The sequence below is a fragment of the Felis catus genome, chromosome B2 (assembly GCF_018350175.1).
Source record: "Felis catus isolate Fca126 chromosome B2, F.catus_Fca126_mat1.0, whole genome shotgun sequence".
Lineage (NCBI taxonomy): Eukaryota > Metazoa > Chordata > Mammalia > Carnivora > Felidae > Felis > Felis catus.
This window is the reverse complement of record NC_058372.1, coordinates 134,059,960-134,071,865: the sequence shown is the minus strand read 5'-3', so window position 1 is coordinate 134,071,865 and position 11,906 is coordinate 134,059,960. Positions and strand designations below refer to the sequence as shown.

General features: G+C 44.4%; 1 protein-coding gene across 2 annotated transcripts in view; it reads right to left on the bottom strand.

The window, feature by feature from the left end:
• Window positions 1–439: 439 nt before the first annotated feature.
• The window catches only part of UST (uronyl 2-sulfotransferase), a 318,873-nt gene continuing 307,406 nt past the window's right edge, over window positions 440–11,906 (bottom strand). For both annotated transcript variants that reach the window (XM_023254493.2, XM_023254491.2), the window contains one exon: window positions 440–852. In XM_023254493.2, coding sequence (XP_023110261.1) covers window positions 740–852 — 113 coding nt within the window. In that variant the 3' untranslated portion in view covers window positions 440–739. The remainder of the gene's footprint in view (window positions 853–11,906) is intronic.

Below are 11,906 nucleotides of genomic sequence, written 5' to 3'. Positions count from 1 at the left end.
TGAGACTAGTAGAAAGTAAAATATGAAATATACATCAGTTAGGAGTCTATTGTAATTTATGCGGAAATGCTTTGGAAACTTGAATGCTCTTAACCTTTTTCTTGGTCACAGACCACTTGGAGAATCTAGTGAAAATATGTACCCCTTCCCAAGAGAAATACCCATCAATATGCTTATAACTGTAAGAATTTTGCATATAAATTTGAGATGTTCATGGACCTTCTGGTGTCATGGATTCCTGACCTAAAGGGATTTATAAGTATAAAATGTTATTAAGAGTATTCTTTTTACATTTAAATGAATAACAGGATGTAGAATTGTACACTTAACACTATCTCAGTGATACATGTAGGAAAGAATATATATATATATATATACATATATATATATGACTGGAAAGATAAGCACTAAAACATAAATAGTACTTATATTTGGGTGGTGAGATTGTGATTTAATTTTATTCTTTGAGTTTGTTACACTTTCACATTTAAAAATAAAATTTTTACCAGTTTATTTTCACAAAAGTAGCTGTTTATTGTGACCAATTATGGAACTACTGGGCAGAGCTCTCAAAAACAAATCTAAAAAGACACAGTAGTGACCACTCTTCCGGATGGCTGCTCATTCACAACATTTACCAGTCTCTGGGATCATGTGATCTATGGGAATCCTCCTTCTGATCTTCCAGTTGGTGCAAGAGTGGGGGGCCTGACTCAGCGGAATCAATCAGTGTCTTTCCTCAAGATTTTTCTGAACTGTAACTAGCCAGGAGCCAGCCAGCTCCTTTGTGGTGACTGAAGCTGTGAGGTCTGGAAGCTTTGAAGCCGGGCGGGGGACACACTTCCTGCTGGTCTGCAGTGACAGAGAGAGACAGAGAGACACCTCATAGTTCCTGGTTGTTCAGTTGCCTTTGAGTCCAGCTCACCCTAGTCCTTCTTGCATTTTGGCTTTCAATTCTTCCTTTGATTTATACCTTTTACCCTTCCAACAAATTTCCTTTTTGTCTGAACTGGTTAGAGCTGGATTTCTGGCACCTGGAACCAACAAGTCCACACAATTAACAAAAGTATATTTATAAGTACTCAAGAATAAAATTGGACTCAAGTTGTAAAATAAGTGAAATCGACAGAAGCGCCTGGGTGGCTCAGTTGGTTGAGTGTCCAACTCTTGATGTCGGCTCAGGTCATGATCTTGTGGTCATGAGACGGAGCCCCGCGTTGAGCTCCACGCTGATGGTGATGCCTGCTTGGGATTCTGTCTCTCCCTCTCTCCCCTCTCTCTCTGCACCTCATGTTCTCTCTCCCTCAAAATAAATACATAAACATTGAAAAAAAAAAAGAAATCGACAATATGTCTTAACACGGAAAGCGGCTGGCTTTGGGTGTTGGACCTTGCGCAGGACAGAGGGAGTTCAAAAAGCAGAGACAAATGGAGGTTATTGGTTCAGAGCCTCAGATCATCCTGTTCATTTAGGAGGTGGAACTTGTCTTCTTGGCTCTATGTAGAAACAAACCATAACGGGATTGTCCAAACCCTCGTTATCACCATAAACATGATAGGTCACTTCTCTCACTTATGAATGTGATGCTCGGGGTAACAAATTTACAAGTGAATGAAAGATAAATGTATTTTCTGATTCAATGAGCTAGAAAACAATCCCTGCATGAATTTGGCAACCTGAAGATATGTGAGCCCTGCCACAACTTTACAGAGGAGTTTGTGTGCTACACAGCGAGTTCCATTTCAACAAATGCTCAACTGTAATGAAAGTAGTTAGAAATACCGGGGCATGGCTTAATTATGTGAGGACTAGTGGACACAGTGAAATTTAAAGTGACCTGCCTAACTACAAAATAACTCATCCAAGCAAAAAGCTCCAGCTTCAAATCCAGTTCTCTCTGTATCCTATGGAAAATTGTATTTTCTATCGGCAAATGTGTGTTTCTACTGAGTTTTAGAAATGGCCTGCTGCAGATATGTGGGAAGCAGGTCATGATGGAGCCAGTTCCACCTCTGGGGGGCTGGTTAGAGTGGTAAAGCCAGAGGGAAGGAATTTTGAGTTCACATCGAAATCGACCATACGATAAGGAGACTAGATTTTTTAAAAAATCGACATACTGTAACGTACAAACTCTAATTCAAGTAAAAGCTATGTTCACATTTCTTGGAAGCTGAGAGATATCATTAGCACGGTATTTTAGAGGGAGACCTTGAGTCATCTGATCTGACATGCCTGATGTCTTTAGATGATTCTAGATTTGGGATTTGATGCTGTAGCTATGAAATCAGCACTTTTTGGCAGGCAGGGCTTTCAAACTAGTTAGAATCTCAGTGTTTATTTTATTGTGGGTTTTGATACGAATTACTAAACTACTTTTCAGGAACGTACCAATTTTATTCCCATCAGCAGAGTATTTCATCATGCCCTCTGTTCATCCCATGCATTAGCACACTTAACCTAGTTTGTCACTGAAGTACCAACAGTGATGTCACAATGTCACTTCAAATTTCTTTGACTATTCATGAAAATAAACACTTCCTCGTATTTCTTAGCCTTTGCAGAGCTAATTTTTGAGAATGAATATGTTCTTTGCACGTTTTTGCTGATTTATATACGTTCTTTATATATATAGTGATTTCAATCTTTTTTTTTCTTTTTTCAACGTTTATTTATTTTGGGGACAGAGAGAGACAGAGCATGAACGGGGGAGGGGCAGAGAGAGAGAGAGAGGGAGACACAGAATCGGAAACAGGCTCCAGGCTCTGAGCCATCAGCCCAGAGCCTGATGCGGGGCTCGAACTCACGGACCGCGAGATCGTGACCTGGCTGAAGTCGGACGCTTAACCGACTGCGCCACCCAGGCGCCCCGATTTCAATCTTTTTTAATGCCATTTCTGTCACAAGTATTTCTTCATTTTTAAATTGTGACTCAATTTGGAACCTCAGTGATTCTCATTCCTTTTTTCTTCGTGATTTCTCCCACTGTGCTTGCCTTTAAAGCCCTTCCTCATCCCCAAATCAGATTCCCCTGTGATTTATGCTCACTTGTACAATATAACGTAAATCCTGTCAATTCACTGGATCATAGAGACATATTTGGGGTAACAGCGTGAAATCACTTTAATTTTGAATAGCAGTTTTTAATTTATTCTATTTAAAAGAAAAAAAAAAGAGAAGACAAGAAGAGAGAGCATAATGGAAAGACAGAGATCTGTAGTCCCTGAGATCCTGGGGTGTTTGTTGGGTCTGTGTCTCTGTATAGAAGAGGAAACCAGCACTGACTTGCCTCTACCCTCGCATTGCTTCTGGGCTTTGGGTTAGTGTTCTGGCCGGAGTCAGGAAAATAGCTAGAGGCCTGGATTTGCTAACAACAGCCCCAGTGCAAGTTACAACGAAAACACAAATGTCTCCTATCTCACCTGACCATCAAGTGGATTAGGTGCCTGGAAACCCAGGGATGAAATGAGGGGCAGTCTTTTTGGGAAGGGAGGTGAGTGGGGGAGGGAGGAGCCTGGGAAGTCTGGTTCCTAGGGTACCTTTGCCTTCTGCCCTCCCCCTCTCCTTCCTCACTCTTAAGCCCTGCCCCCAAGACTTGGACACTAATTTACAAGGAATGAAAAGGAGACTTTTTTTTTTTAAATTGTTTATTTTTGAGAGAACATGCAAGCGGGGGAGGGGCAGAGAGAGGGGGACAGAAGATCCCATGCGGGCTTTGCCCTGACAGCAGAGAGCCCCCACGTGGGACCTTGTGAGATCATGACCTGAGCTAAAGTTTGACACTTAACCAACTGAGCCACCCGGGCGCCCCAAAAAGGAGACATTTTTAGATTTCTTCTCAACCCAGTTTATCTCTGGAATCATTTTTCTCTTAATTTCTTGAAACTAAAATTTGTACTGAAGTAATAAGTGGAACATAGTAAAGATCAAACCAGATAAAATCTAGGTCTTACTCCAGTCAAATCTCCCCATGAAAGGCCTGTGTCTGGAATTAGAGCTTCAGAAATGCCCCAAGTGAGGGGAGGACCTGTTTTGTATTATGTTCAATTAAACTCTCAGGCTAAGGGTTCAAGTGCTATGTTGCCACCAACTCATAAGAGAACCCTGCAATTATTATGTGATAAACACAACTAATGAATGAATGGATGAAGGAAGGAAGGAAGGAGATGAAGGAAGGAAAATGAAGGGAATGAATGAAAGAAAAAAGCATTTCCTATACAAGAGGAATAGAAAAGGAATCAGAGGATTCTAGAATCAGTTCAGCCACTATGCAACCTATCTGAGCCTCCTTGAGCTTCAGTTTTCTAATCTATTCCAGCTGTCTATCCACAGAGTTGATGTAACGTATTTGAAAGCGTTTTAAAACATGGTCTGGAACTATACGTTCTGGACATTGATCAGAGTTTAGCTGGCCAATACTAAATAATATTTATAACTATGGAAACCCTTTGCTTTTCAATCACTTCAGTGAAAGGGAGACCCTAGATGTTCAGGTTAATAATTTTCAGTGTGAGAATGCCAATAAATGATTCCTACTCTTCCTGGGATATATGGTTGGCCAGTTTGTTTGAGGGCTGGTGCTCATAAGCCTGAGGTCAGAGATCTGCTTTTAGATCAATCAGTTTTGCTATGTTTTCCACCCAAATCGGTCTGAAGCCATCTAAGATAGGCAGGTGTCTAATCCATCATCTTTGCTAGAAAAATTAATCAGGCCATCTTACTGATGGTGAACCAGTGCTCCGGTATCTGTATGTGCTTACCTGGAAGTCAAAGAATAATTAGTGTAAAAGAAAAGAAACCGCAGGCTTGAAGGAAAAGACTTGTTTTAAGAAAAAATATCAAAACCAGAAGCTCTGTGTATTCTGGGTAGTCAACTACAACTGGCCTTCCCAACCTTTTTCTCATATAATGGCACATCTAAAATATGACTAGATTTGTATGATAGTATGCTGATGTCAACTGGGGGGAATTTGGGACCCAGTCCCAGCTGCTTGTGGCCGCACAGAGGGATGAGGGCATCGATGTAATGCCCGTTAGAACCCTGCCTCCGAGGACAGTGAAATCCAGGAAGGGATGACCAGGCTCGCTGGACTCAACACATCCACACATCTCAAATGGAGCCCCTCTGCCTGCTAGGGCAGCCTTCTCACTCCATCGCTCTCTCACTCCATCATTTATGTCACTTGTATCTGTATCCAACTGGAAATTCCTGAGTTAATGCTACATTTTCCCTGGGCTCCTTTGGGTCCATTCGACTCAAATATTCACGGAGGACCTTTGTAGCGGGCACTATTTTCCATTGGTTGAAATCATTCCTGGGGCCATCTTTAAGTTCTGTCTCCTGTCCTTCTTCTCCAGTCTCTTCCCCAGCCCCCGTCCACGCCCCGGGCACACATGGTGATGACTAACGAGGGTTTTGCCCAGCATTCCTTCACCCATTATACAGTCAGAGGCAGAATTCCATCCAGATGTTCCCCATCTTCTGTGTGCCACCCACCGGCCAAAGCCAGCTAAGAGGCAGCAGGCAGGGAGCCCGGGTGACGTAATTCACAGGCAGGGCTCAGTGTCTCAGGAGACGGAGCCTGCGAAGAAGGGTAGTGAAAGGAGAGAGCTCTGGGAGGGCAAAGGGAGAATAGTCTGTTCACCTGCCAATGGGTTTAGAAAAAGAAAAACGATTTCCTCGTGTTTCTTTTCTCTTCTGAAAGGACTAAGGGTTCCTCACCGTTCTCAGCATACAATAAAAATTTCTTCCCCAATCCTTGGCAGTCAGGCTCAGTTTTATCCGGCCTTCTCGGATATGCATCCCGGCCTGGTCACTTACTGGGCTACCACAGGCGCGTTATTTAACCTCCGTGGGGGTCTTTATTTCCTATTATACAAACAGGGTACGATACTGTTCTTGTAGACCCACTGAAAGGTCAGCTTTCCTTTGTGCTTTAGATCGGCCCTGTATTCTTTATACAAATTCCACTGGCCCCGGAGGGGGACAAATTCCACATGATACCTCCTCCTCGTTCGAGTCTTCACCCGCCTCTCACCTCCGTATTCAGCTCCTGAGCGTGGCAATAAGTTTTTGTACGTTAAGCGTATCTGAACTGAGGTTTATCTGAATCTTTGCCTAGTTTGCACTGCCTTGCTGATGGAGCGATATGGGATTCTTCTTCCTGCATCCTCGTTTCGCTTCATTGTACCCACCTCGTCCTCACCGCTACAGCTGCGGTGGTGGTGTTTATTGCTTGAGGGTTATGATGACCGCGTGACGCAACTCTTGATTACCGAATGGGAACTTCAATCGTGTTGTAATTATACAACGCACTCAGGAAGGGTGATCTGATGAAGACCAATTAAAAAAATACTATCGTAATTTCAAAACAAGGGCAACAACGTGAAAGCGTGGCACACGGCTTGGGAAAGATAATACCCTATGAATCGACGGACAGTGTGAACACTGCGTGATTTTTTTTTTTAAGTTTTAATGTTTATTTATTTATTTATTTATTTATATTTTTTTTTTAATTTTTTTTCAACGTTTATTTATTTTTGGGACAGAGAGAGACAGAGCATGAACGGGGGAGGGGCAGAGAGAGAGGGAGACACAGAATCGGAAACAGGCTCCAGGCTCCGAGCCATCAGCCCAGAGCCCGACGCGGGGCTCGAACTCCCAGACCGCGAGATCGTGACCTGGCTGAAGTCGGACGCTTAAACCGACTGCGCCACCCAGGCGCCCCATGTTTATTTATTTTTGAGAGAAAGAGAGAGAGAGAGAGAGAAAACGAGTGGGGCTGGGGAACAGAGAGGGAGACACGGAATCCAAAGCAGGCTCCAGGCTCTGAGCTGTCAGCGCAGAGCCTGATGCGGGATTTGAACTCACACATGGCGAGATCGTGACCTGAGCCGAAGTTCGCCCCTTAACCGACTGAGCCACCCAGGTGCCCCAATGTGCACGTTGTGTTTTAAATACACTAACCGTGACTTCCTTCTGGGCCACACTCCTCTAAAGCATGGGAGGAAAATAAGCAGGTGTGGGAGAGAAATCAGGCTGGGAAAGACGTTGGGACTTCCTGAGTAAATTGTTATGGCTCCGGCTCCCCCTAGTGTACTGAACAACACAGGTACCCCAGTGTGCAAAAGCTGAGTTCAAGGTCAGGAGCCAGCCTTACCTGAACAACTGGAGATCTCCATTTTGCCACCGTTTCCTCCCTACTGCACAACCAACCACAGATCGGAGACGAACTGGGGCAGATGTTCTGTATCCAAACTGATCTGAGCACCGATCTTCGTGGAAGGACTGAATTGATGCGAGGCATCCAAGAAATATTTAAAAGTATGTAAAAATTGCTTTAAAAAGAGTTGCCACTTTCTCATGAAGTAGGGGATGTAATTAAGGAGCATGAGCAAAAATTAAAGACGGTTCCTTGTTAATTATTTTACTACACATTTTATCGGCCCCGGCCTTCTATTTATCAAACCGTTAGGCATCTGTAAATATATTTTCCTCAAGCAGGACACAGAGACCACTGGGAAGACCAAAGATCGAACCATAGTGGAAGGAAAGTAACTCTTCCAATGGGGAAAAAAATGACATATTAAAGCAATGTTTCTTAAAGTGTAATCTCCGAAGAACACTAGTTCCACAATGGGTCTTACTTTAAAAAAAAATTTTTTTTAGGGGCTCCTGGGTGGCTCAGTCGGTTAAGCGGCCGACTTTGGCTCAGGTCATGATCTCACGGTCCGTGAGTTCGAGCCCCGCGTCGGGCTCTGTGCTGACAGCTCAGAGCCTGGAGCCTGTTTCAGATTCTGTGTCTCCCTCTCTCTGCCCCTCCCCCGTTCATGCTCTGTCTCTCTCTGTCTCAAAAATAAATAAACGTTAAAAAAAAATTAAAAAAAAATTTTTTTGATGTTTATTTATTTTTGAGAGACAGAGAGAGCACGATCGGGGGGAGGGGCAGAGAGAGAGGGAGACACAGAATCTGAAGCAGGCTCCAGGCTCTGAGCTGTCACCACAGAGCCTGACGTGGGGCTTGAACTCACAGACCGCGAGATCATGACCTGAGCCAAAGTTGGACGGTCAGTCGACTGAGCCACCGAGGCGCCCCTAACGGGTCTTAATTAGGCTTTCATGATAAGTCGTTTTGAGACATGTGGGGTTAAAAAAAGAGAAACTGACTTTTTAAAACTTCAGTATTCTTCTAAACCCTTAGTGTGCTCTTAAAACCCCACTTTGTGACACTTAGAGCTAACGCATTTCCCAAATTGTCTAACACCATGATTTTTTTTTTTCATGCCTATCCCACACAGCTGGTTTGTGAATTATCTTTTGGAAATGAATACGCCCTGGATGAGAATTTCATTAACTTTCAGTCAAAGATGGAGAACGATTAGGAAAGTGAGCCAGAGGAGGAAAGGAAATGGTATTTGATGCAAGCAGCCAATAGGGTGGCTATAAAGAAGTTTGTGATCAGCAAAACATTAGTGACACAACAGAGTCCGAGAGTGGCAGTCCTATAATGGGGTCAGAAGGACCAACCGTGGCAAATGCATCGCCAGCCCACGCAATCATTACCAGACTTCTCCCAAAACGTCATAGCACTGATGCCATCGTGAGAATGCGAAAGACTGCAAAAAGTACAGTGCCCCATCCTATGGGGTTTTCCACTTTTAATACAACTTTTCTTGTGCACTACCTGTACTAATTGATGTGGACGTTTTAGGCTCTTTATTACAAACAGGATCACAGAGACACAGGGTGCTTTGAGGAAGTTAGAAGATGCCTGTATTTAGCGAAAGCGGTGAGTTTGAGAGGATTCCGATAAGTCACAGCTCGACAAACTCTTCTCAAAGGGAGTGTTAGAGAAAACTGGAAGTCCATACAGTGGCTTGTCTTGGATGATGGCACATGATAAGAATACTGACTCATGTCCACTAGAATGTGTCTATTCCCATTGGCTCCATTCACATTTCAGAAATGCTGCTGGCCATGGACTCATTGGGACGTTGGGTGACAACACGTTCAGTCATGAGGGTTTCGGGGGCATCAACGGACCTACAGTGATGTGTAATTGTAGGTTCTCTTGTTGAGGTCGCAGCGTTTCGTGGAGAAAACAAACATCCATCAGCCCCCAATGGATTGTGGCTCTTAGTCTCTTAGCAGATGGGGGTGGAGGGTGGGACAAAGTCCATTCCAGAAGCAACTCTTGGCCTTCAGCGGACCTCCTATTTTCCAGCTGGGTGGACTTCAGGCATGGAGAGGTCAAGTGATTTAGTCAAGCGCCTGATGAAGTCGAGCAGCTGGGACGTGATTTCAGGGACTTCGCTGGTCCACACCTCTTGCCCGAGTCAGTCAACAGCCCTGTTTCCTGGTTCTAGGCGCTTCTCTAGCTGCACCACACAGTCAGCGTGCTGCGTCCTGCGCGGCCGACCTCCCGGCTGTCTCTGCTCACGACTGGAATAGGAGGCGTGTTACAGGTCAAGTCTGAATGTTCTGGCAGCACAGCGTAAGGCAGATTGCTCCATGCCTGCTCAAAGCATACAGTGTCTGGCGAAAGCCAGATTGAAGATAGCTAAACTCACACGCCAAGATTCCAAAGGAAAAACTTAGCTCACATTTTTCCTCTGCACGGTGATTTTTCTTTCCCCTCCTTTTTTTTCTCTTCCTTTTTTTTTTTTTTTTTTTTTTTTTAAAGGGAATCCCCATGTTTACACGTTGAAATCCAAAGTGCACCAGTGGTCAGTTCACAATTCTGTGACCCATGAACATCTGTGGGCCAGGGTGTTCCTTGGGAATCGGCGGTGCCGGGCCCCGTGAGCCAAGCCTGCCCTACGCAGAAAGGAATTCTCCAGTGAGTGAAGCAGTCAGCGAGGGAAGAGGCCTGGGAGCGTTCAGGGCCTGGTTACTCTCTAGCTCGGGTTTTCCAGAGGCATGTCTGCACTCGACTTCAACTAGTTTTATGAGCTGTACTTGACTTTAGTTTTTGAGGCAGGTCCTTCTGAAGCTCCTTAGAGGAAGCAGAACACGAATCTTCATTTTACCTTTAGGAAAAATAGAACTCTCTAATCTGCGGTGGGCAAAATGGAGCTCAAATCCAGAAATAAGAAGCCCTCTTTGTCCTTTGAGTAGAGAGAAAAATCTCAGAGGGAACAGGTTTATTTTGACATCTGTCCCGGAGGACTTAGTGCTTAGTTAGGGTCTCCCTCTGTGGAAGGGGGTCCCACAGGCCCCACAGCTGGGCGAGCTGCAGGGAGAGATGGCTTCAGTGTGGGGGGTGGCACTGGGGGTGGTTGAATGTGCCTTATCGTTTCCATTCCAGATTTAGGTCGGTAGAGGGACTTTGGCGGTATCGTCGTTTTGATTTGTTCAATATTCACAAATTCATCGAACCCTCAACGGCAAAACTTAGCATGTGGTGTATTTGAATCTTGTATATTTCTGGAGTTTTTTTTTTTTTTTGCCTTGTTCTAAATTTTTTTTAATGTTGATTTATTTTCTGAGAGAGAGAGAGAGAGAGAGAGAGAGAGAATGAGCTGGGGAGGGGCAGAGAGAGAGGGAGACACAGAATCCGAAGCAGGGTCCAGGCTCCGAACTGTCAGCACAGAGCCCGATGCGGGGCTTGAACCCACGAACTGCGAGATCGTGACCAGAGCCGAAGTCGGACACTTAACCGACTGAGCCACCCAGGAACCCCTGTTTCTGGACTTTCAATTCCTTACGTATAAAAAAAGGACAAGGGCTAGATGGCCGTCCAGCCCCATGGCAGTTCGAGGGTTCTGTGAGTTTAGGCTTGCTTCTCTCCTAGTTGGAGACCAGTTCCTCTGTTCCAACTTCTCTGCTGTAGTCTGGGTGCTGTAAGAAGAACTGTGTCCCCCACAAAATTCATATGCTGAAGTCCTAACAACCAGTACCTCAGAATGTGGCTGTATTTGGAGACAGGGTCTCTACAGGGGTAATCAAGTTAACATGAGGCCATCAGCATGGGCCCTAATCCAATACGAGTGGTGTCCTTATTAAAGGAAGAATTTGGGGGTGCCTGGGTGGCTCAGTGGGTTAAGCGTTCCACTTTCGCTCAGGTCACAATCTCGCGGTTCATGAGTTCGAGCCCCGCGTCGGGCTCCGTGCTGACAGCTCAGAGCCTGGAGCCTGCTTCGGATTCTGTGTCTCCCTCTCTCTCTGTCCCTCCCCCACTCATGCTCTGTTTCTCTCTCTCTCAAAAATAAACAAAGATTTAAAAAAAAAAAAAGAATTTGGACATAAATGAGTGTGCACAGAGGTGAGACCATGTGAAGACAGAGGGAGAAGATGCCCAGGTACAAGAAAGACACGGGCCTCAGAAGAAACCGATGCTGCTGACATTGTGACCTCAAATCTCTAGCCTCCAGAAGTGTAAGAAAATAAATTTCTGTTGTTTAGGCCAGTCCATCTATGGCGCAAACACTCTGAGCTCTATATCACAGTGAGTTTTCTGAGCTGTGAAAGATGTTCTATGGGGTTTGTTGGTTTTTTTTAACAGACTCTTAATATTGGTTTTAGCCTAAAGCAGTCTTGTCTTTCCTAGGATATTTAAAATACTTAAAAAAAATGTTTTCTTCATCACCAGACATGAAGGAAATTTAGTAAAATAAACCCTCTTTACTTTTACTTGAAGGGAATTTCATAATTTCGACCCATAGAACAATTGTTCTGAATGCTTATGGATCATCAGTCTGCCTTCTGAGAAATACTACCATTATCTACACGTTTCATTTAAAGCCAAATAGTTCGCTGGATGAACTTGTAGGTGAGAGCACATTTCTGAAGAACTTCGGACCAAACACGCAACTCCAGATGGGGTGTAGTCCGGGTTTTGTTCAATACTTCTGTCTTTAAAGGTCACTCGGAGTCAAACATCATGTGACCAAGTTACAGAGCAAATTA